The sequence below is a fragment of the Sminthopsis crassicaudata genome, chromosome 2 (assembly GCF_048593235.1).
Source record: "Sminthopsis crassicaudata isolate SCR6 chromosome 2, ASM4859323v1, whole genome shotgun sequence".
Lineage (NCBI taxonomy): Eukaryota > Metazoa > Chordata > Mammalia > Dasyuromorphia > Dasyuridae > Sminthopsis > Sminthopsis crassicaudata.
Window position 1 is genome coordinate 369,540,814 of NC_133618.1, and position 24,166 is coordinate 369,564,979.

General features: G+C 33.3%; 1 protein-coding gene across 1 annotated transcript in view; it reads right to left on the minus strand.

The window, feature by feature from the left end:
- LOC141556655 (ATP-dependent RNA helicase TDRD9-like) overlaps window positions 1–24,166 on the minus strand; it is a 174,297-nt gene that overhangs the window by 40,376 nt on the left and 109,755 nt on the right. Inside the window, 9 exon segments of the mRNA XM_074291121.1 lie at window positions 1,257–1,373; window positions 11,314–11,367; window positions 12,732–12,776; window positions 13,332–13,395; window positions 13,476–13,539; window positions 13,627–13,665; window positions 13,668–13,791; window positions 18,354–18,485; window positions 23,120–23,217. Of these exon segments, the coding sequence (XP_074147222.1) occupies window positions 1,257–1,373; window positions 11,314–11,367; window positions 12,732–12,776; window positions 13,332–13,395; window positions 13,476–13,539; window positions 13,627–13,665; window positions 13,668–13,791; window positions 18,354–18,485; window positions 23,120–23,217 (737 nt within the window).

Sequence of the window (24,166 nt, forward strand, 5' to 3'; positions counted from 1 at the left end):
AGGGGAATAAAAACAATAGCAAAAACCCAGCTCCTATCCCATTAAATCAATAATTATTACAGGAAAGGACCCCCCTCTTTCTTCCTTTTTAGATAATGTTCCTGTTTACAGAATAGAGATACTCAAAATAAGAAAAAAGCCTCTTCCATTTATTTCTAAGAAGCACTTTTATAAAGGTATCATCTTTAAGATATTCTTACCCAATTTTAAATTGTTTAATTTTCAATCAATGCTTTCTCTAAAATGTGACCTTTTCCCATTGTTGTGTTATGTCAAATTCCTAGATACCCACCTCTTAAAATCAAACTTCTAAAAAGATGTCATAGGCCTCAGACATCATGAAGAGAAAGTAACTACCTTTTTTCTTCTAGAAAATACTCCAATAATGGAACATTTCCAAAGATCCCATGTGGTCAAGCTTCCTTAATCTAGTGCTGCTTAATGCCTCTGAAATCTCCACCCTCTCTGAAATTTCAGGATTTTACAGATATCAAAAAAAAGTATTTACCATTAGATACCATATTGAGTATTTGATTAATTACCCCTCCCCAAATACTTTACCTAAAAAACAAACAAGAATTTGACAGAAATATGGACAGGTAGATAAACTGACCCCCAAAACAGTCCTGAAATTAACCTTTCAGTTATAGGATACTCTAAGCCATAAAAATTTCTTTATTAAGTGTAATTTTTTTAGTGCAGGACTGTTTTTGCCTTTCGTTGTATTTCCAGCATTTAGCACAATGTGTGAAAATCAGTAAATGCTGAATAAGTGCTTGATGATTCAATTATTGACCAGCTTTACTAGCTTACCAGCTGTCAGTCTTCTCTAAAAATATTCTACATTCAATCTCTTTTATGGTCATATCTAAAGGGCAAGGAAAAGGGTTATGAGCTCCTTCAACACCATAATAAGACAGAAAGCAGGACTGTGCTGGAGCCAGAGCCTAAGGTGAATACTTTAATATATCAGCAATCAACAGTCACTACAAACCAGAATTTGACCTGTTTTGTTAAACTTAATAAACTGTTAAGTATGTATGCATACATTGACCTTTTACTTATTAAAATATCAGCACACTCTTACACACTGCTTAATAACAAAGCTGTATGTCTAGTAACTACAGTTAAAAAAAAAAAACACCAAGGAATTATATATACTGCTTTAAGGTTTGCAAAATGCTTTACATTTATATCTCACTTGAGGCTCACAATATCCCTGAGAAAAAGAGGACAAAAATGGGATGTCCAAATACCTGCAGGATAAATCGCTGTTTATAGACATATTCATGGTCCATCACAGGTCTCTGAGTATCAACACACATGTTGAATTGTGTGATTCGATTTTTCAGTTCTTCATATAACTCAGCCACCTAAAAGAAGGTTATATTTAAGAATAATTTTTCTTTGAATGAAAATCCTTAAAGTGTGACATACTTGTGGGACAGAGCTAGGATGGCAAAAAAAAGGCAGGAAGCCTCCTGAAAGGAAAACTTTTTCTTTTCTTTGTTTGTTTCTTTCTTTTCTCTTTTGCTTTGCCAAGTAAGGCTAATGATGGTGATACTGACTAACCCACATCAAAAAAGGAGGAGGAAAAGAAAACTTACAGGACTCAATGAAGCTGAACAGCTTACATCCCTATGTGGGAAGAAGATTGTTAGGTTCTTAGTAAGTGCTAATGAGATAATGAGATGATAGGTTCTTACTAAGTGCTAAGTTGGTACTTAGTTCCGGCCTTTAGGGGAGTTTTACCCTTGTGAACTCTTGGGGAGGAGCTTACATGGTTAGGAGGAGCAAGTTCATTGGTAGAAGTAATCTTCCCACAAGCCCTTGAGTTATTACATGCCTATCCTCTGGGAGGATAAAAGAAGACACCATTGAGCAAGGGGAGAGTCTTGTCTGGGCCAGACCTGGGGCGGCTCTCTGGAGGAAGAGAAGTCTCTACTCTAGGTTAGCGTTGGTGGCCGAGAGATTGAGTGGAGACAGCAGATCTCCTCCCAGAGATCGGCAGTCTCTGGAGACAACAGAACTTTACAGAAGATAACTGTAATTCTTTTATTATAGCTTTTTATTGACAAAACATATGCATGAGTAATTTTTCAACATTGACCTATGCAAAAACTTCTGTTCCAACTTTTCCCTTCCTTCCCTCCATCCCCTCCCCTAGATGGCAGGTAGTCCCATATATGTTAAATATGTTAAAGTATATGTTAAATACAATATATGTATACATATTTATATAGTTATCTTGCTGCACAAGAAAAATTGGATTTAGAAAGAAGGTAAAAATAACCTAAGAAGAAAAACAAAAATGCAAGCAAACAATAGTAGAAAGTGTAGAAATGCTATGTTGTGGTCCATACTCATTTCCCAGTTTTCTTTCACTGGGTATAGCTGGTTCTATCATTACTTTGGATCCTCTCATTGTTGAAGATAGCCACTTCCATCAGAATATATCCTCATACAGTATTGTTGTTGAAGTATATAATAATGTCCTGGTTCTGCTCATTTCACTCAGCATCGGTTGATGTAAGTCTCTCCAAGCCTCTCTGTATTCATCCTGCTGGTCATTTCTTACAGAACAATAATATTCCTTAACATTCATATACCACAATTGATCCAACCATTCTCCAATTGATGGCATCCAATCAGTTTCCAGTTTCTAGCCACTACAAAGAGGGCTACCACAAACATTCTTGCACATGTGGGTCCCTTTCCCCTTTTTAAGATCTCTTTGGGATATAAGCCGAGTAGTAACACTCCTGGATCAAAGGGTATGCACAGTTTGACGACTATGAGCATAGTTCCAAATTGTTCTCCAGAAAGGTTGGCTCTATTCACAACTACATCAACAATGCATCAGTATCCCAGTTTACCCACAACCCCTCCAAGATTCGTCATTCTCTTTTCCTGTCATCTTAGCCAATCTAACATGTGTATAGTGGATACTTGTAATTCTTTAAAAAAAAATTTAACTCTAATAGTACAGCTAGAAGGAATATAGATAAGAGTATAAATTATAAAGTGAATTTGAGGGAATGGCAAAATAGTTACTAAGGGTTGAGAAAGAAGAATACAATGGATACAGAAAGAAGGGAGAAGTAGAACGAGATAAATTATCTCACATGAAAATGCATGAAAATCCTGTACAGTGGAGGAAGGGCAGATGGGCCTCACTTGAACCTTACTCTTATCAATATTAGCTCAGAGAGAATAAAATACACAATCAACTGAATATAGAAATTGATCTTACCTGACATGGAAATAAGAGAGGAGGAGATTAAGTAAAAGTGGGAGAAGAGGAAAGGAAGAGAGGGCAGGCTAGGAGAGGTGGTAGACAAAATGATGAAGAGGGATAGGGTGGAAGGAGAGAGGGGAAACAACAGGAAGAAAAAGATAGTGAAGGGAAATACATACTTCTAGTAATCCTAACTGTGAATGTGAATGGGGTGGACTATTCCATAAAACAGAAAGAGAGAGAGAGAGTGGCTCAAAAAGCAGAATTCTAAAATATATTGTTTACAAGAAACAGACTTGAAACAGAAATGCATGTAGAATAAAGGTAAGAGGTGGAGCAGAATTTATTATGCTTCAGGGAAAGTAAAAAAACAAAACCACCAACCAAAAAAAGAACAGGCACAGCAATCCTGATCTCAAAGGAAAAGCAAAAATAGATCTAATTGAAAGAGATAAGGAAGGAAACTACATCTTGCTAAAAAGTACAACAGACAATTTATTTACTAAATTTGATATTCAGTAATATCAATACAAAACATATGCACCAAGTGACATAGCATCCAAATTCTTTTTTTTTTTAATTATAGCTTTTTATTTATAAGATATATGCATGGGTAATTTTTCAGCACTGGCAATTAATTATAAAACCTTTTGTTCCAATTTTTCCCCTCCTTTCCCCTATCCCTCCCCCAGATAGCACCCAAATTCTTAAAGGAAAAGTTAAGTGAGTTATAGATTCATTATCCAACAAGAGATAGAATGCTCTGTAAAATAATTTTGGTTATATTAAATAAAAAAAGCTTGTGTACAAAGCTTTATGTTTTCCCTTTCCTGTTTACCTTTTTATGCTTCCCTAGAGTTTTGTATTTTAAAGTAATATTTTCTATTTAACTCTGGTCTTTTCATCAGGAATACTTGAAAGTGCTCAATTTCATTAAATATCCATTTTCCCCTGAAGGATAATACTCACTTTTGCTGGGGAGGTCATTTTTAGTTGTAATTCTAGCTTGTTTGCCTTACAAAAATAGAAAACTGGGAAACAATTTTTATAACAAGTGTCTTTGATAAAGACCTCATCTCTAAAATATATAGAAAACAGTCAAATATTTGAATAAGTTATGATATATGAATGTAATGGAATATTACTGTTCTTTAAAAAATGATTTTCTTTTTCAAAAAAGCTTGGAAAGGCTTACATGAACTGATTCTGAGTGAAGTGAGCAGAATCAACATTGTACACAGTAACATTATGAGATGATCAACTGTGACAGACTTAGCTCTTCTCAGGAATGTACTGACCCAAGAAAATTCCAACAGATTTGGGATGAAAAATGCCATCTATATCCAGAGAGAGAACTACTAAAGCTGAATGTGGTTGAAGCATAGTGTTTTCACATATTTTTTTGTTTGCTTTTCTTTTTCTCGTTTTTCCCCCTTTTGGTTTGATTTTTCTTGTAAACGTGACAAATATGGAAATATGTTTAAAAGGATTATTGCACATGTTTAACCTATATCAGACTCCTTGTTTTCTTGGGAAAGGAAGAAGCAAGGGAGAGAGGGAGCAAAATTTTGGAACAAAAGTCTTTATAAAAATGAATGCTAAAAATGATTTTTATATGTATTTGGAAAAATAAAATACTACTGAAATTAGGAGGGAAAAAAAGAGATTATCAAAGAAAACTGCCCTGATATTCTATTTTGTAAAATAGAAATTGAAAGATTCCACTAATCACCTCTTAAAAGAAGTCCCAAAATGAAAATTCTCAGGAATATTAGAAGCAAATTTCAGAGCTCTAAGGTCAAGGAAAAATATTGCAAGCAGCCAGAAACAAACATATTCAAGTTATCATTGAACCACAGTCAGGATATCACAAAATTTGGCAGCTTTTACATTAAAGGAGCTGAGGTCTTAGAATATGATATCCCAGAAGGCAAACAAGCTACAATTACAACTAAGAATGACCTCCCCAGCAAAAGTGAGTATAACTCTTCAGAGGAAAATGGATATTTAATGAAATCGAGCACTTTCAAGTATTCCTGATGAAAAGACCAGAGCTAAATAGAAAATATTACTTTAAAATACAAAACTCTAGGTAAGGGGCAGCTAGATGGGGCAGTGGATAGAGCACCAGCCTTGAATTCAGGAGGACCCAGAGTTCAAATGTGATCTCAGACACTTAACACTTCCTACCTGTGTGACCCTAGGCAAGTCACTCAACCCCAGCCTCAAAAACAAAACAAAACAAAACAAACAAACAAACAAACAAAAAAAACCTCTAGGGAAGCATAAAAAGGTAAACTGGAAAAGGAAAACATAAAGAGACTTAATAAGGTTAAATTGTTTATATTCCTATGTACTACTTGTCACTCATATGAACTTTCTTCATTATTAGGACAGTTAGATGCCATATATAGACAGACTGCAAAGGTGTGAATTGACAATATTTGGAAGAAATACAGAAAAAAAACAAGAAGTGTGAAAGAATACCTTAGGGAAAAGAAAAGGTGGAATGAGGTAAATTATCTCACATGAAAGAGCTTTTACAAGTAAAGCAAAAGATGGAGGAGGTTTGGGGAAAGTTTGGCCCTTACTCTCATCAGAACTATTCATTTGGGTATATAAATCTATCTTACTTTATAGGAAAATTATGAGGGAAAGGAAGTAAAAGCAAAGTACTACTTCACTTCTATTAGTGTGCTGCTAATAAGACAGAAAAAGAAAATGATAAATGTTGGAGGGATGTGGGAAAAGTGTTTAATTCAATCATTTTGGAGAGAAATTTGAAACCATGCCCCAAAACTATAAAATTATGCATGCCTTTTGACCCATTAATACCACTATTAGGTCTGTAACCCAAGAGATTTTTTTTTAAAGAAAAAGGACTTTTATGTACAAAAAATAACACCTCTTTTCTGGTGGCAAAGAATTATAAACTCAAGGAATGCTCATCAATTGGAGGAATGGCTGAAGAAGTTGTGGTATATGACTGTGATGGAATACTATTGTGCTATAAGAAACAATGAGCAAGAAGCTCTCAGAAAAACCAACTCTGAAAGAATTGTAATGAAAAATGCTATCCATTCCCAGAGAAAGAACTAATAGAGTCTGAATACAGACTGAATCATATTTTTTTACTTTATTTTTCCTAAGGTTCTTTTCTTTTCTATTTTCTTTTTACCATAACTAATATAGAAATATTTTAAATGATTATATATGTATAACAAATAACAAATTTCTTGCCTTCTCAATGGGAGTAGGTGGTTCGGTGAAGGAAGGAAGAAAATTTGGAATTCAAAATTTAAAATGAATGTTAAAAATTATTTTTATGTAATTGGGGAAAAATAAAAGTGCTGCCATTTCACATCTCTCAGATTGGTCATGATGACAGAAAAAGATAATGACAACTATTGGAAGATATGAGAAAAACTGGGACATTAATGCATTTCTGATAGAGCTGTGAAATAATCCTGCCATTCTGGAGAGCAATCTGGAATTATGCCCAATAGGGTACTATGCATACCCTTTGATCCACAAGTCTCACTACTGGGTCTGTATACCAAAGAGAACATAAAAGAGAGAAGGGACCTATAAAGTTCTTGAATTGAATAACTTGAGTTCTCACCTTGTCATCCTAACATGGACCCACATGTGAAAAATGTTTGTGGCAACCCTTTTTGCGGTGGCAAGAAATTGGAAATTGAGTAGCTATCCATCAATTGTAGAGTGGCTGAATAAATTATGGTATATGAATGTTATTAAATATTATTATTCTATAAGAAATGATCAGCAGAATGATTTCAGAAAAGCTTGGAAAGACTTAAGTGAACTGATGCTAAGCAAAGTGATAAAAATAAGAGAACACTGTTCACACCAACAAGATTATGTGATCATCAACTGTGATAGACTTGGCTCTTTTCAACAATGAGGTGATTCAAGGAAAATTTGAAAAACATGGTCTGTAAAATGCCAATTATAAACAGAGAGCACTATGGACACTGAATATGGTTTGGAACACAGTATTTTCACCTTTTTGCTGTTCTCTGTTTATTTTTCCTTTCTCATAGTTTTTTTTCCCTTTTAAATCTGATTTTTTTGTGTGTAGCATGAGGAATATGGAAATAAGTTTAGAAAACTGGTGCCTGTTTAACCTATATCAGATTGCTGGCTGTCGTGGAAAGGGGAAAGAAGAAAAGAAAAAAATTTTGGAACGCAAGGTTTTGCAAAGGTGAAAATTGAAAACTATCTTTGTATATAGTTAGAAAAACCTAAATACTATTACAAATTATGTTATATAGTATATCTTTGTAGGAGGGATGTGGGGTAAAATTAGGCGATGTATAACCAAAAGAGTAATAAAATTTATTTTTTAAAAATCAAGAAAGAAAAAGAAAAAGTATTAAATATATTTTTTAAAAGATACATACTTGCCAAAAATTGATTTAATTCCCCCATGAAATAAATCTTTAGATTCACATCTTATGCAAAAGATGATATACAATATATAAATAAACCCATGAACACACATATGCTCATATATATGCCACCCAAATTTGGAGCAGCAAATTCATCAAGACAGATCTCTAATAAAAATTACTGCAGTAAAAACAGAACAAACTTACAAAGCAATTTTTGAGTAATGAAAAATATAGACACATTACACACAAACTAAAATGTTAAAATATAAGTATGTAAAGTGCAGTGATTTTCCCTTTTGCTATCAAGTAGGCATACTCTCCCTCTGTGTTAATAATCCTATAAAATCTTCTGATTCAATGCAACTCATTAATACATTTAAAAGTATAAACCTGGAGAGTAAAAATGTCTACTTTGCAGGCAATGGGTTTCTTGTTACCTGATGATATCTTCCAAGTCAATTTAACATATTAATATCCGTTTAAAAATTACAAACCTGGATGATAGTAAGTCTGCTTCAGGTGAAATGGGTTACAACAACTGGCCAAACATTTAGCTATACCACCTGTTTTTTATTTTGTTTTTTGCTTTAGGGCAAGGGTTATTAACCTGAGATTTGTGAACTTTTGTTTTTTAAAATATTTTTATATAAACAGTTTTTCCTTATAATGTACATTTAATTTTATGAACTTAAGAACATTATTCTGAAAAGAGGTTGAGTTTTCATTAGCCTATCAAAAAGGGGTCCATCAAACAAAAAAGGTCATGAACCTCATTTAATATTAGCATTTTTAAGGGGTAGTCTTTCTTCTTAGACTTTTTTGGGAGGGAGTTAAAAAACTTTCTCCATTTGCAGCTTTTCAAGTAAAATTTTATTAAATTTCTAACAAATTCTAACAAAAAGAAAATTGTTTTAAAGTAAAATATGAAACTTTTCATATCTTTCAAAGAATTGACTAGATTAGACTATACTGTTAAAAATACAGTAATATTATTAAAGAAAAAAAAATCTACTTCTGCCTGACATAAATACATACATATGTATAAATAGTTTTGTGTGTGAGATACACAAATGTTATCTTCAGACACATACACACACAAATGTGTTTACTTGTATTGATTCTCTTTATATATTTTTCCATGATTCTTATATATTTATCCCTGATTCTCTTTATATATTTATCCACATAATTCATTTTTTCCTTTAGAATTTAAATTCTTTAAGTGTAGAAACAGCAGTCTCTTTTTTGTATCTTCCTAAATACAAATGCTCCAAAGCCTACAACAATGCCTAGAGCAAACAGAGTAAATTCTGGAACACAACACCAGGAGTTAACACAGAGGACACTACCTGGACCTGGAATCTGAAAGATCTGAGAGCATATGTAGCTTCAGAGACTTACTAGCTATCTCATTTAGCTGCTGTCTGATTCAGTAGTTAAATTCACCTACCTCCCAAGGTTGTTTTGAGGCTCAAATGAGATCTTATTTGTAAAATGTATCAAAAACTTTAAAGTGTTACAGAAATCTTAGTCTTTTTAGTATCAATTATAAATTATGGGTCACAGACTGTCCTGATGTCAATACCCCCCTACTCAACCATTTCTCAACAACACCTGTAATATGACCACCAGAAAAACTGCTTCCAGTATTTGGATGAAGTTAATCTACTTAGTTTTAGAAGTTGGACCCGGTTATCTTTCTCAGTAAATGAGTGTGCACAAGCTCAATTATCCTGTTAGAAGTAGCTGGTCCTAGACCACAACTAACCAGAATGTGGGAATGATTAGTAGAAAACTCAAGAAGGATAAAAATTGAGAAAAAATTCTCAAATTTATTTTTAAAATCACTGAAAACATGATATTTGCCTCTACAGTAGTGGTCCTCAAACTTTTTAAATAGGGGGCCAGTTCACTGTCCCTCAGACTATTGGAGGTCTGAACTATAGTAAAAACAAAAACACACACTCTGTTCTCCACCCCTCAGCCCATTTGCCATAACTTGGCAGGCCGCATAAATGTCCTTAGCAAGAGCATCTGGCCCGCTGGCCATAGTTTGAGAACCCCTGCTCTAGAGAGATGTAATGGACTCAATGTAAAATGAGTTCTATTTCCTAATTCTTTCTTTTTTTGGGGGGGGGGGGAATTGGATGGCAAGGCAGAACATGGCTAATTCAGAAATTTATACCACATGACTATATATCTGGAATGGATTTATTTTTCTTGCCTTCTCAATGGATGAGAGAAGTAGAGGAATTGAATTAAAAATGAAAATAAAATTTAATGAAAAATATTTTTAAAAGAAATCACTAGCAATTCTGGAGATATATTATTATATTATTATATAATAATATTATATACATATATATTATTATATAATAAGGTCAGATGCCAGACTTCAAGGTGTCAAGAAGTAGAAGAGAGGAACAGAAGAAATAAAGAGAGTAAATAGTAGGAGATTTAATGTAAAAGGGAGGAGACACAGCATAACAGCTTGACAAGATGTCACATCAAAACATGATAAAGAATGTAGGATTCCTGAGTGCTTCTTCTTTATTTTTTTTCCAAAGCAACAAGGAAAGAGCCAGTAAGTAGAGAGTAAAGAAAATGATGAAAGGGTGGGGAGAGATGAATGAAGAGGAAAAACTACTATATAGGATAGGAAGCTCAAAGGTACAAGTCTAAGGGCTAATCACAGTGGAGAGGAACACTTCATCCCAGACTAGAATAAAGGAGATGACTATATGGGATGTAAGCCCCGTATTTTCTTATTTAAATATAGTTGAGGCCCTCTCCTGAGAGGGAGAGGGGAGGAGTGTGGGAAGCTGGAGGAGAGATGAGGAAGTTTGTGTGGAGTGTAAAAGAGTTAATCAAGGAAGGAGAAGAGGACTGCCTTGGTATATTGAGGACCTAATTGAGAGTCTGAGGTAGACATTGTCAGCACAGTACTAGATCCAGTGTCATTCACTGCTTCAGCAGAAGTAGAAATCAAGGCAGATGATAGTGGGTAACACAAGGCACAAGCACCGAGAGGACAAGGGATTCAAGGACAGAGAAGTGTGTGATTAACTTAATAGACTATAAGAGGCAAGACTGGAAAGGATTTTCAGGATAGGAATGAAAAGAGAAGTCCTAACCATACAGGCTCAGAGGACTCCACAGGATTACAATGAGGAGTGGGCAGTGCAGGGCACAGAGCATCACCTAGTAGCCTCCAGATATTATGCTCCCAGCAGCTCCTCAATTACTCCTTTTAGGGCTAATATAAAATGATGCTCATGGGCACATGCAGAACAGGGAAGTCTGGCCTCAGTAAAGCTCTAAGCTAATGATCTTAAGTAGATTTGGGCCAGTAACCTCATTTTTCTGGAATGTTAATTTCCTTATCTTCATCTGCAACAAGCTGAGGCTGAACTAATAAGCTCTAAGGTTTCAATGACTATAATTCTCCAGAATTACTATCTTTTTAAAATTTTTTTACTTAATTAAAGCCTATATTTACTATCTATAACTAGATCATAAGCTCTTTTTGAGGGCAAAGATCATTCCTCATATTTCTCTTATATCTTCTACAATCCTTCTACAAAATAGGAACTCAAATACTTGAGGACTGACTAATTAAAAACAATGCAAACAGATATAGTATGAGAGATGGCAACTTACCTCTCTAATTCTCTTGATCTGAATGTAATTTAATCGTCCCCAGTCAAGTTCATCCTTTAAAATTACACAAATGTGTAAGTCAGTAATAGTTAAAATTATTTCATAACTTTGAACTAGTGTGACCATATAATTACACTCCAATAAATAATATGTTAATAAACCAAGTTTCTTTTTTTAGCTGCTCCAACAAATTATTTATGGAAGTCACAATGAATGTCACCAATCCTTCAAGTTAAACATTCCTTGTCCTAAAAAGTCCCAATTCTCCATGAAAACAGGTACAACGTAGCTCCACGTGCACAAATTAATTGTTTCTTTCAATGTGCATGAATACAAAGAAGGAAGGGAAGGAGGGAAGGAAAAAGGAAAGGACAAACTTTGGACTATAACTATGATTTCAATGATAGAAGAATACCCAGTAAAGAAAACCCATCTCTCAGTGAAGGTGAACACTCACAACTAATGGTCAAAGGAATGCCTGGCCCTGAGAGGTTGAATGAACATCCCAGGATCACAGAGCCAGATTGTATCAGAGACAGAACTTCAATTCAAGTTTCAATATATCTACCATGTCATGCTGTGTCCCAGTGTTGGAGAGCAGTTTAAACACAAGGCTTAAAACTTGTGATCAAAAATAAGTAAAGACAAAGGATTATAGATTCCTTGATTATGCAAGAGGTGTTCTACTGGGGTATATTATGTGGATTTACTGATATATTACAGCCAAATCAGTTGCTTGGTCTTGCAACTAACAGTGTAGGATCCAAAACATTTATCAAGTGGAAATTTGGGCTAATTTTAGAAAAAGCTGGCTCATCTGGGTTTTTTATATAGAACAAAAAGAATAATGGCCTTGAGAGCCAAAGGACTTAGATTTAAGTCCTGACTCTAATTCAGACTATCTGGATCTAACTTCAATTTCCTCAACTTGAAAATGGGGATAATAAATATTTATACTAGCTAATTCCAAGGGAGGCACTCTGTTATAGTGGAGAGGGTTGAATTTGTGAGGTTGACCCAAGTTAAAAATTACCTCTGACAATGACTGGCTGTGTGACCATAGCGAGATTTTCTGAGCCTCACCTAATATTCAAGGGATCTAAATGATAAATCAGTTGGAATCCATGTTGATGGAAGTTTACACACATATAAATACAGGTATTTTATGTACTGTCATCACAAGATTAAGTGACTTACAAAACTGAAAAGTCCATACAAAAGTAAGCTTTTAATGTTTTGTTATACTAATTGTTAGTGACAGACTCATTAGGATTAACCCCTATTACCCAGACTGTTGCTCATATTATCTATGCTATCATATTCCATATATAATGGATAAAAAGAGGATGAAAACATTCTGAAATTCCCTCTTTTGCATCATTCAATATACAATAAGACAAAAAGGAAAAATAATTTACCTTTGGATGTCGAAATTCTCCTCTTTGTCTGCAGGCTTGCCAAGTCTAAAAGGTTTCCCACAAATTCCAATATTTTATTAGTTAATTATCTTATGCAGAAATTCTAGATACATATTTCAATTGAAAACTTAATTGATAGTATTTAACATATAATTTATGAAGTTAAAATTTAATAATGTTGCCATCAATAGCTTTACAAAGATTTTATTAATTTTAATAGCTTATGAGTTTTAATGAATTTCTATGGCCAAAAAAAATTCATTCCTATCAAATAGTTGACAAACCTTTCCATATTTAGACTATGCCTTAGATAGCAGACACAATGTGAAGCTAGGATCCAATCTGAAATCTTTTCAGAATGTTAAAATCTACCAAAACTGCAACACTGCTGGCATAGTCTTTAACAAACCAGGATCAGCTTTAACTATCATGAGGCATTATACTAAGATTTTTCTGAATATTCACATTATGAGCTCCAAGTGAAAAATATGAAGCATTATTGAATTACTGAAAGCTTTCAGATCAGAACTTTTTAGAAGTAAAAGTAACAGTAAATGTCCTTGTCAAATGAACATTTTCACTAAACACTAGAGAACTTACTTTAAAAGCTTCAACAAGCGCAATGCAATCACTCTTACTGTTGCCAGAAAAATTCATTTTATTCCTGTGAATTAAACCAAAAACAATGTGTGATCCAAAAATCCTTCGAGTAAACGAACATTTAAAAATATGAATATTAAATACCTATATCCATCAAGATGCTGTCTGAAAGGCATTGCAAAAAAATTCTTCAATGAGAGAGCTGCAGCTATCAAAAGAGAAAAAGAGAGATTAACTTTTTTAGCATGGTGTTATCCAAACTACTCATAAACATTTTTTTTCTTCTTATACTCACCTATGATAAGGCATTCTTCTAGACATCCAAAGACATGTCAAGCACTATTAATTTACCAAGTTGCTGATCTACAGGAAGTTGGGCCAAAACCCGTCCTAAGAAAGTCAGTTCACCATCATGGGGATTTTCTTCTTCTCTCTGCCCACTAACAGCAAGTGCTCCTACCTTTATATAAAGTGATTAATTGTTATTATTAGCAATACAGAAAAGGTATACCTTACTTTATAAAATACAATAGAAATAGTTGTAAGACCTATGAAAATGTTAGTCAAATAATTGTGTGTGTGTATACGAAAGAAAAAGAGACAAAGGAGGAGAGAAATATGTAACAATGCAGAACAAAAGTTTGATATCTATATTTAAGAGCTCATTCAAGGGGCAGCTGCTAGGTAATGCAGTACATAGAGCACCAGTCCTGAAGTCAGGAGGACTTGAGTTCAAATTTGGCCTAAGACCATAAAGAGGGAGATAATAAATAGATTAGAGGAACAGAGGATAATCTACCTCTCAGACTTGTGGAGGAGGAAGGAATTTATGACCAGAGGAGAACTAGAGATCATTATTGATCACAAAATAGAAGATTTTGATTACATCAAACTAAAAGTTTCTGTACAAATAATACTAATGCAAACAAGATTAGAAGGGAAGTAACAAATTGGGAAAATATTTTTAAAAACAAAGGTTCTGACAAAGGTCTCATTTCCAAAATATATAGAGAACTGACCCTAATTTATAAGAAACCGAACCATTCTCCAATTGATAAAGGATATGAACAAACAATTCTCAGAGGAAGAAATTGAAACTATATCCACTCACATGAAAGGAGTGTTCCAAATCACTACTGATCAGAGAAATGCCAAATTAAGACCACTCTGAGGATACCACCACACACCTGTCAGATTGGCTAAGATGACAGGAAACAAATAATGATAAATGTTGGAGGGGATGTGGGGAAATTGGGACACTAATACATTGCTGGTGGAGTTGCGAAGAATCCAGCCATTCTGGAGAGCAATCTGGAATTATGCCCAAAAAGTTATCAAACTGTGCATACCCTTTGACCCAGCAGCGCTACTACTGGGATTATATCCCAAAGAAATACTAAAGAGCGGAAAGAGACATATATGTGCTAAAATGTTTGTGGCAGCTCTTTTTGTTGTAGCTAGAAACTGGAAGATGAATGGATGTCCATCAGTTGGAGAATGGTTGGGTAAATTGTGGTATATGAAGGTTATGGAATATTATTGCTCTGTAAGAAATGACCAGCAGAAGGAATACAGAGAGGCCTGGAGAGACTTAAATCAACTGATGCTGAGTGAAATGAACAGAACCAGAAGATCACTGTACACTTCAACAACAATACTGTATGAGGATGTATTCTGATGGAAGTGGAAATCTTCAACATAAAGAAGATCCAACTCACTTCCAGTTGATCAATGATGGACAGAGGTAGCTACACCCAGAGAAGAAACACTGGGAAGTGAATGTAAATTGTTAGCACTAATATCTGTCTGCCCAGGTTGCATGTACCTTCGGATTCTAATGTTTATTGTGCAACAAGAAAATGATATTCACACACATGTATTGTACCTAGACTATATTGTAACACATGTAAAATGTATGGGATTGCCTGTCATCGGGGGGAGGGAATAGAGGGAGGGGGGGGGTAATTTGGAAAAATGAATACAAGGGATAATATTATAAAAATATATATATATATATAATAAAAAAAAATTTTTAAAAAAAAATTTGGCCTAAGACACTCAACACTTCCTAGCTGTGTGACCCTAGGGAAGTCACTTAACCTCAATTACCTTGTTTTAAAGAGAGAGAGGGAGAGAGAGAGAGAGGGAGAGAGAGGGAGAGAGAGGAAGAGAGAGGGAGAGAGAGGGAGAGAGAGAGAGAGAGAGAGAGAGAGAGAGAGAGAGAGAGAGAGAGAGAGAGAGAGAGAGAGAAACACCTCATTTATTTTGTAGGTTGGTTAAATCTCAAAATATTCTTCCATATAAATATCATACCTGGTTGGTAGAGGTTCTCTTAAGACAGTTCCATATTCCCTCTCCCTGAACTTCCAAACAATTTAAGCCACAATGGATCTGAAATATGCTACTATCCTAAATAATACAGAACCTAAATATTTTATATTTGTCTCTTATGGTAAATGCATTCTGAGGTACAATTTAAGCAGTCAGGTACTAATCTTTCAAATTTTAGCAAATTTTTGCAAATTTTCAAATCTTAGCAAAATTTATTTGTTATTTTTGAAATGAATTGCTGAAATTTCTTTCTGCTATAGCCATAGGTGTAGGTGTGAAAGGTGGGATGTTTACAGCTGCACCCTTTCCCATCCCTGTCAATGGTTCTATCAAGATAAGAAGTAGAGACTGAGGCTAAAAATTGACTAGGAAATGAGCTAATTCTTAAGCAATGAGTGGATTTGTAGCAATGAAGTAGAAGAAAAACGAAAGGGAAGAAGTTTTTTTTCCTTTTTTTTTTTTTATTAATTTTATAATTATAATTTTTTTGACAGTACATATTGCATGGGTAATTTTTTTTTTACATTATCCCTTGTATTCACTTCTTTTCCAAATTTTCCCCTCCCTCCCTTAGATGACAGGCAAGGGAAGAAGTTTTCAATGAAAGAAGGAGGAAAAGTAAGAGTTCCTAGAGACTGAGAAGATATACTCCCTAACTTACAACACTATATGTATGGGTGATTATGGTGATGATGATGTAAAGACTAAACTTAAGTCAACCCTCCTTAATGTAAAGAAATTACAGGATTCAAATGATCCTTTTAATGAAGTTTCATAAAGCCTGAAGTCTGTTTATGTCTAAAATTGTAAAACTTTTTAAAAGTTAAATGCATTTATCATCTTTGAAAGTTCAGATTTATTTATTTTAGATGGTCATTAAAAATCATACCAATACTTCAGTTATATAGAGGTCAAACATCTGGGAAAGGGAAGAGAAGAATAGAAGAAACAAAAGAAGAAATAACCTACAAAAACAGCCAATAAGAAGATTGCATTACATGTGACATACTTTGACAGCCAGAAGGGAATTAATTTCTTTATGAGTAGAAGGCTATACAACAAATCAGAAGGCTATTAGGCTATTCAAACACCAAGAAACTCAGATGGTAGATGGATGGCACAATCTAGGACATTCAACAAATACCTTCCTGCCCCACAGATCTAGGGTGGCCTGAGGAGACTATCTACACCTGAATGATGTACCACATCAGGGTAAAGAAAAGTTCCAGGCACTGAAAAGTGCACCCAGAGGAGAACAACATTGCTCATAGCCCTTAAATGGAGGAGGGTCTCATCTCTAGCTTCTAGCCCAACCTGAAGCTTATAGAAGAATAACCAGAGTACGAAGTCCCAAAGACAAACATCTTATTGGATAGGGACTGGGACCAGCAACAGTCTGTTGCTCAGATCCAAATCCAGGTCAAGAACTTCCAGAATTAAGAGGACAGAGTCAACAATCAAGCTTTACTCTGAATTAGACCACTAGGGAAAAACTGAAAAGTCTCTGGCCTGAGCTCAGTCTGAAAGCCTGGAATAAAGCTTTTCTGTTTTCTGGAAAAAAAAAAAAAAAAAAAGCAACAGGATAAACCCATAACTTCCTCTAGAAGTTCCCAGAGTATGGCCCTAATATCAGGTCCAAAGTCTGCTTCTGGAAGAATGAGCAAGCAAAAATAAGAATCCCATTATAAAGGGCTAATATGATAAGATGAAGATAATAAGATGATAAATGAAGCCTTAAACAAAAAACAGCCTGGGACACAAATTCAAGTAGAATTTCTGGAAAAGAAGGAAGAGTTAAAAACAAGAGTTTAAAATATTTTTATAAATGAATGTGAACACTATTCAAAAGTATTGGGAAGGTAATTAATAAATTAACACAAGAGGTACAAAACCTAATCCAAGAAACAAATGCTCTGGAAATTAAAATGGACCAAAAAGAAACCAATTACTTCAGGAGAGAACTAGAAATATATTAAAACTTAATCAAGACTTAAATATTCACAGCAATACAATAATCCAATACAATTCTAAAGGACTAATGAGGAACAATGCTATTTACAGAGGAAAAAAGTGGGGTATGAATGTAGATTATTGCACAGTCAACGTTAATGTTTCCAGGATAAGAAGATAAATAGTTGGGGCAGCTAGGTGACGCAGTGGAGAGAGCACCAGCTTTGAATTCAGGAGGACCCGAGTTCAAATCTAGTCTCAGACACTTAACACTTCCTAGCTGTATACACTTTACACTTCCTAGCTATGTGACCCTGGGCAAGTCACTTAACCGTAGCCTAAAAAAAAAAAAAAAAAAAAGAAAAAGAAAAAGAAGATAAATAGTTAAATGGGAAAAAAAAAAAGTCTTTGTATTAAATTTCTCTGGAAAGGGCTTGCCAATCAACATATAGAAATAATAAAATAAATGAATATGCATATATGCATGTATATGTATATAAATATACATAAATGAGACCGATTCCCTGATAAAAGTCAAAGGATATGAATAATTTTCTTCAAAATATTTATATCCACATTAAAAAAAAATGCTTCAGATCACTGGCAGTAAGAGAAATGCAAATCAAAATCATTGAGGTTTCATTTCATACTTTTGCAAACTGGCCAAAAAACAAATAAACAAATGGCATCTTTTTAAACCCCCTCTTTTCTCATTAAGAACATTTAGACAAAGAATCCTACCTCTTTTAGCAGAAGGATGGTCCGTTCAATATCACCAAGACTGGGTGGAGAAAGAGCAGTTGCCAGCAAAGCTCTTGGCTCACCCATATCAAGCAACTTTACTTTTAAAATTGTGCTTCCTAGTGGACAGCGCTAAAAGTTAAAAAAATAAAAAAGTAAGTTGAACTCAGGAATAGTGGCTCACATTTCTTCAGCATTAATATTTATAACTCTTTCCTCTTAACAAGTAAGATAAGTAACCACGATTATTCTTTCCTCTCTCCACCTGTCCATCCTTTGCCTCCACACGCCTCTCTTTTACACACACACACACACACACACACACACACACACACACACACACACACACAAACACACACACTTTTTTTGAGTGGGGGGGTTAATTTTTTACAAAAAATTTATGCATAGGTAATTTTCCAGTATTGACAATTGCAAAACCTTTTGTTACAACTTTTCCCCTTCTTCCCTCCTACCTCCCTTCCCCCAGATGGCAGATTGACCAATACATGTTAAATATATTAAAGTATAAGTTAAATATAATATATGCCCAAACAGTTATTTTGCTGTACAAAAAGAATCGGACTTTGAAACAGACACACACCCTTTCTAAACCAAAGAAGAGAGGGGTTCTTTTTTGTTCTGAGCTTTTAAAGTTCATCAAAAGCTCTGACTTGCTTGTGATCACATAGCTCTTATGTGCCGAGTAAGCAGTGGAGCTGGGTCTCAAAATTCCTACACTTCACTGCTTATTTCATAATATCAGACAGCCTTGAATAGGAAACTGTGAAAATCTGTGAAAGGAATTAACTTTCTGATACAAGTCTACTCCAAAGATTTTTCTTCTAATCTTCTAACAGATTTTTATAGCAAGCATGTAGAAGTTTAACTCTTGTACTGATGACAAATTGTGTTATCTGACTGACTAAATTGGAGAAAGCTCACCAGGTTGGCCACAATTTGATACATGCATAAAGATATATGTAAGTCATATATCTGCATCTATAATGTTTTATTTTCAAGGCAACAACCATTTATTAAGCTTATCTACAAGAGACATGGTAGAGATATAAAGACAAAAACAAAACAGTCCTTAAGGAACTCATTCTACTGGAGAGATTTTACACATATATAGTAAATAAATTCAGTATATATAAGAATACAAAGGCTGATAAATTGTTTCAGCTGTATCAGCTCTCTCCAAGGCAGCCTATACTACTAAATAGTCCTATAAAATGTGGAAGAATTGAAATATACATTTAAGTTTCAAAAGAAAAACCTGTTATTATAATTAACAAACCAGTTTTATCAATTTTAGCTAATGAAAAAAGAAATAGAAAAAGGAAACGGTCACTTGATAAAGCCAAGGAAAGAACTAAGACTTACTATTAGTTTTGAATCTAACGGTTCAATGGAATGAAATAAATTAAAATCTGGTTGGTTCTCAGATTGCTCCATTTGAGAGGAATAAAAAAAAAAAACCAGTAAATAATTAATTTTAACTGACAATTAAAATGAATATAGGGCTAATTCTTAAGTTGTCAGTCAATAAACATTTATTAAGGGCCTACTATGGTTAGGCACTGTTCTTAACATTAAGAAGCCACAAAGAAACAAAAAGACAATCTCTGACCTCAAGAGGCTCACAATCTAATGGGTGAGATGACATACAAACAATATGGCAACAGATTAAACAGAGGAGATGACAGAGAATAAGGAAAAGTGGGAGGATAGAGATAAAGGAAAGGAAATTTGGAAGGGAGGGAAAGGGAGGATAAGATAAAAAAGTTCAGTTTTGTATATGCTGAGTTTGAAATTGTCTTTAGGACATGTCCAATAAATAGATAGCTGGAGAAATTAAGTGAGGATAGGTAGATATGAGAATCATCAACATTGAATTAATAATTAAATCCATGAGATCCAATGCATCATAAATACACTAATGATGGAGAAGAAGGGGGAAAGGAAACCCAGGAAAGAGCTCTTAGGGACATCCATAGTTAAGCAGGCATGACCTGGCTGAGGTAATCTAGCAAAGAAAACTAAGTAGTAATGGTCAGATAGGTAAGAGGAGAGAGAAAAAGAGTCATGGAAAACCTAAAAAGAAGACAATTTTAGGACATGAGAGTGATCAATAGTGTTAAAAAACTGTAAAAAGAGATCAAGAAGAATGAGAATTGATAAAAGTCTATGAAATTTGTTAAGTAATCATTGGTAATTTGGAAAGAATAATCACAGTTGAATAATGAGGCTGGAACCCAGATTGTAGAAAGTTAAGAAGATGGTGAGAAAAGTGGAAGAGTTGTACTAAATGTAAAGAAAAAACATTCCACATTAAATTCAACAATTTTAATTGAACATCCCAGCTATTCAGTAACAGGTATAATCAAAACACAATGGGCATCCTTTTTTGACTAAAAAGAACACAGAAAATGAAGTTCATTATCTATAAAATAAGAAAAACCTAACAAAATCTAGCATGTTTCTACAATCAGAACTTAAAATAATTAGTACATTTTAAGATATCCAAATTATGCAATTATATCACCAATAAAAGTAAAAAAAAAGCATTTAAGAAAAACAATTTTATGAGTTCAAAAAAAATGCTTAGAAAATACTTTCATAATCCAATATTTCTAACAATTTCTAATTTCTAAAGTAAGTAATATAGCACTAGTAGTGAAATGCTGTATTTTAATGAGATTCAATGAAAAATAATATAATTTTATTAATCTTCAAAGAAAACATTTTATTCATTTATTTATGATTTATACTGCACCTAACTTTCAAAATAATTTAAGAAGACATATAGAATTAAATATAACATAAAAAGTTAGAATGTAGAGAAATACACTATGTAGGATTTTTGGGAAGACAAACAAAAATAATAGTGAATGACATACAAATGGGTTGCAATTTATGAAAAATGAAAGGAAATAATTCATTGAAATGTATAAAAAGATAAGATTTCTGTAATAAAAATAAAACCAATGTCATCTATAAAGAACATTCAGATTATGTTACAAATCACACAAAAAGAGCCATTTCCTACATTTTGGTCCTAAATGTGGCTCTGGCATAAATTTCTTAAAATATAAAACAAGAAAGATAATTTACTGGATTAAATTTCATTAAATCTAATGAAAGAGAATATTTGAATCCATCTGTGTGGATTGCCTATTTCAAGAAACTCAAGTTAAGGAGATATACATTACATAGATCCTCATATGGAGAAAAGTACCTTAAGAATTTGCTAACCACTCCTATATAAAACACACCAGTTTTCAACTGATCACTAATCTGATCTTCTACAAAGTCCAAGAACATATTAATCCATGGGAAATTTAACTCTTGACAGATCTTACCATGATTTAAAGCTTTCGATTATTAGACAACTGGAAATATATTTTGCCTAATATATCTTTTTGTCTTAAGCCTTGATAATAACAGAAAGTCTTATTCAAAGGTTTTGCCACAGAATAATGACTTTTGTTTTCATTATACTTTACTTTTTAAAAATTAATAAGCATTTATTGTCGCTCTCTTCTACTTCTTCCATTAAGAAAATTTAACAATGCAACAAAATATGGATAATTAAGCAAAAGTCATTGGTCATGGCCAAAAATAGATTTAAAGCAACTTTAAATCCATTCTGTCAGAAGGCAGGTTAACATGCTTCATCTTGTTAATGAGAGAGAGAAAACTGTTGCTTTATATCCTTTGACCAGAATTGATCTGTTGGGAATGGTTTTCATTCTTACAAATCTCAATCAGTTCTTTATATATCTTGTATATGAGACTGTTAGCAGACAAATTTGCAATTTAATTGTTTTTTTTCCTCATTTAAAGCATTAAGTTTTATGCAAATATTTTTTAAAATTTTTGTATAAATTGAAATTATTCACTTTTATCTTCTGTGTCTGGTCATAAACTATCTATTCTTGCCTAGTCACAAACTCTTCCTCATCAAAATATTTGAAAGGAAATTCCTAGAACAATAACTTTTTCAATCACAGGATCTCTTGAAGATGAACTACACACTAAGTAGACATGAGCTGTGACTTGTGTCTGAGGAAGGAGGATTAGAAGCCATGCAAATCACACAGACTGTTAAAAGTACTGATGCCTGTTACAATTCACCTTTCACTGGTACTTTAGAATTTGTGAAGTGTTTATTTTGTCATAACCCTGTAACAGTTAAGCTTAGTTTAAATACAAGAAATATATTTCTGCAGTGAATGACAAAGGATGGTCCTTTCTGTATCTAATAAGTAGAGTTCAGAAAATCGAAACAGATACATTGTTAACAGTATTATCATTAAACTGTTTCTCTCCAAGTAGGTGAATTCTTTAAAAGTGTTTGATAGTAGCCATCAATCCACTATTATTTACTTTTAACTTGTACAAAGTTTAAATACTTATTGTACCATAAGAAAAGCATATTTTTAGGCATAAGCACAAACAACAAGAGCACAGAAAAGCAATTGATATTTACTTCCAAATAGTTTTCAATATTTTAGAATAGTTGCTTGAGTTTTCAGGAGTTTGTGCCTTATGCACAAAAATAAACAACTCTTTTTCCAAACTTATAATTATCCTATTAAACAAAAGCATAAAAATCTCTTAAGTCAGTTACAAAATTGATTTTTCTAATTTCCAAATTAAAATTTGTTCATCCACTACTGTAATAAAACTATATTATTTTCTGATTGTTAATAAAAAATTGTCAAAGAAAAAATAATTGTCAGAGAGAAAGATTAAATTCTTACCAGCATCTCAGGAACTACATGATCTGGGATACAATTTATCCAAAAGTCTTTGTGGATGAGTCTGTAACAATACCCTTTGGAAACACGCCCAGCCCGACCTTCAAGTAAAAGAAAAGATTAAAGTACTGTTTGATACAAATTACTTGCATTTTTGGCTAATGTCAAGATAAATATGTATTGGTTTAGGAAAACTTTATTTCCTAAAATTTGATGTTATAAAAAGAAAATCTGAGTATTAAGAATTTCTATAAATTAATACTTTATATCCATTAACTCTGCAGAGATTCTACTAAGGAGTTAAATTTACAGATTTTTAATAATTAATAAAATTTTAAATGTAACATTGTTTATAAAACAAGATTTGTTTAGGGCAAATATTTTCCCATTGAATTATGTTCTAAAATCAGCTGTGTTCAAACCAAAATAAACTTGAACATAAGATAAATATAGCAAATATATCTTAAATTATATAAATCAATTTACACAAACAAGATAATACATATGTTTATCAAAATAAGTAACAAGAAAAATATCAATACTAAACATTATCATAAGTTGCAATAAATGTTAGGTATAATAAGATGTAGATATACATAAACCACACATTTCTTTAAACAATCTCAAAATTTTAAGAAACAGAGTAATCATAACAAGTTTGCAGGAAGTTTTTTCCTCTTGACAATTTTACTATCAATTGTATTATAAACAGCCTTTCCAGGCTTCTAAACATATAAGCTAGGATAGAACTTTTCCCAAAGCAACTCTACTTACAGTATCTTGAATATTACCTTTTCATTTGAACAAGGATACACAAACTCCAAAATGCAAATTTATACTTTAACTTCCTTTGATAGATACCTTCAAGAAAGATCAGGTTCCTTTATCCTAGAAAGCCTCTCTTTCTACTGATCTTCTGCACTTGCATCCTACATCAGGATGGCTTTAATAACCTGTACTTCCAGTTCTGTGCTCACCCTTTTCAAAAATATAAAATAATATAGGAAGGAAACACCACTGAAAACAGAAAAGAAGTACAGTGCAACTTGA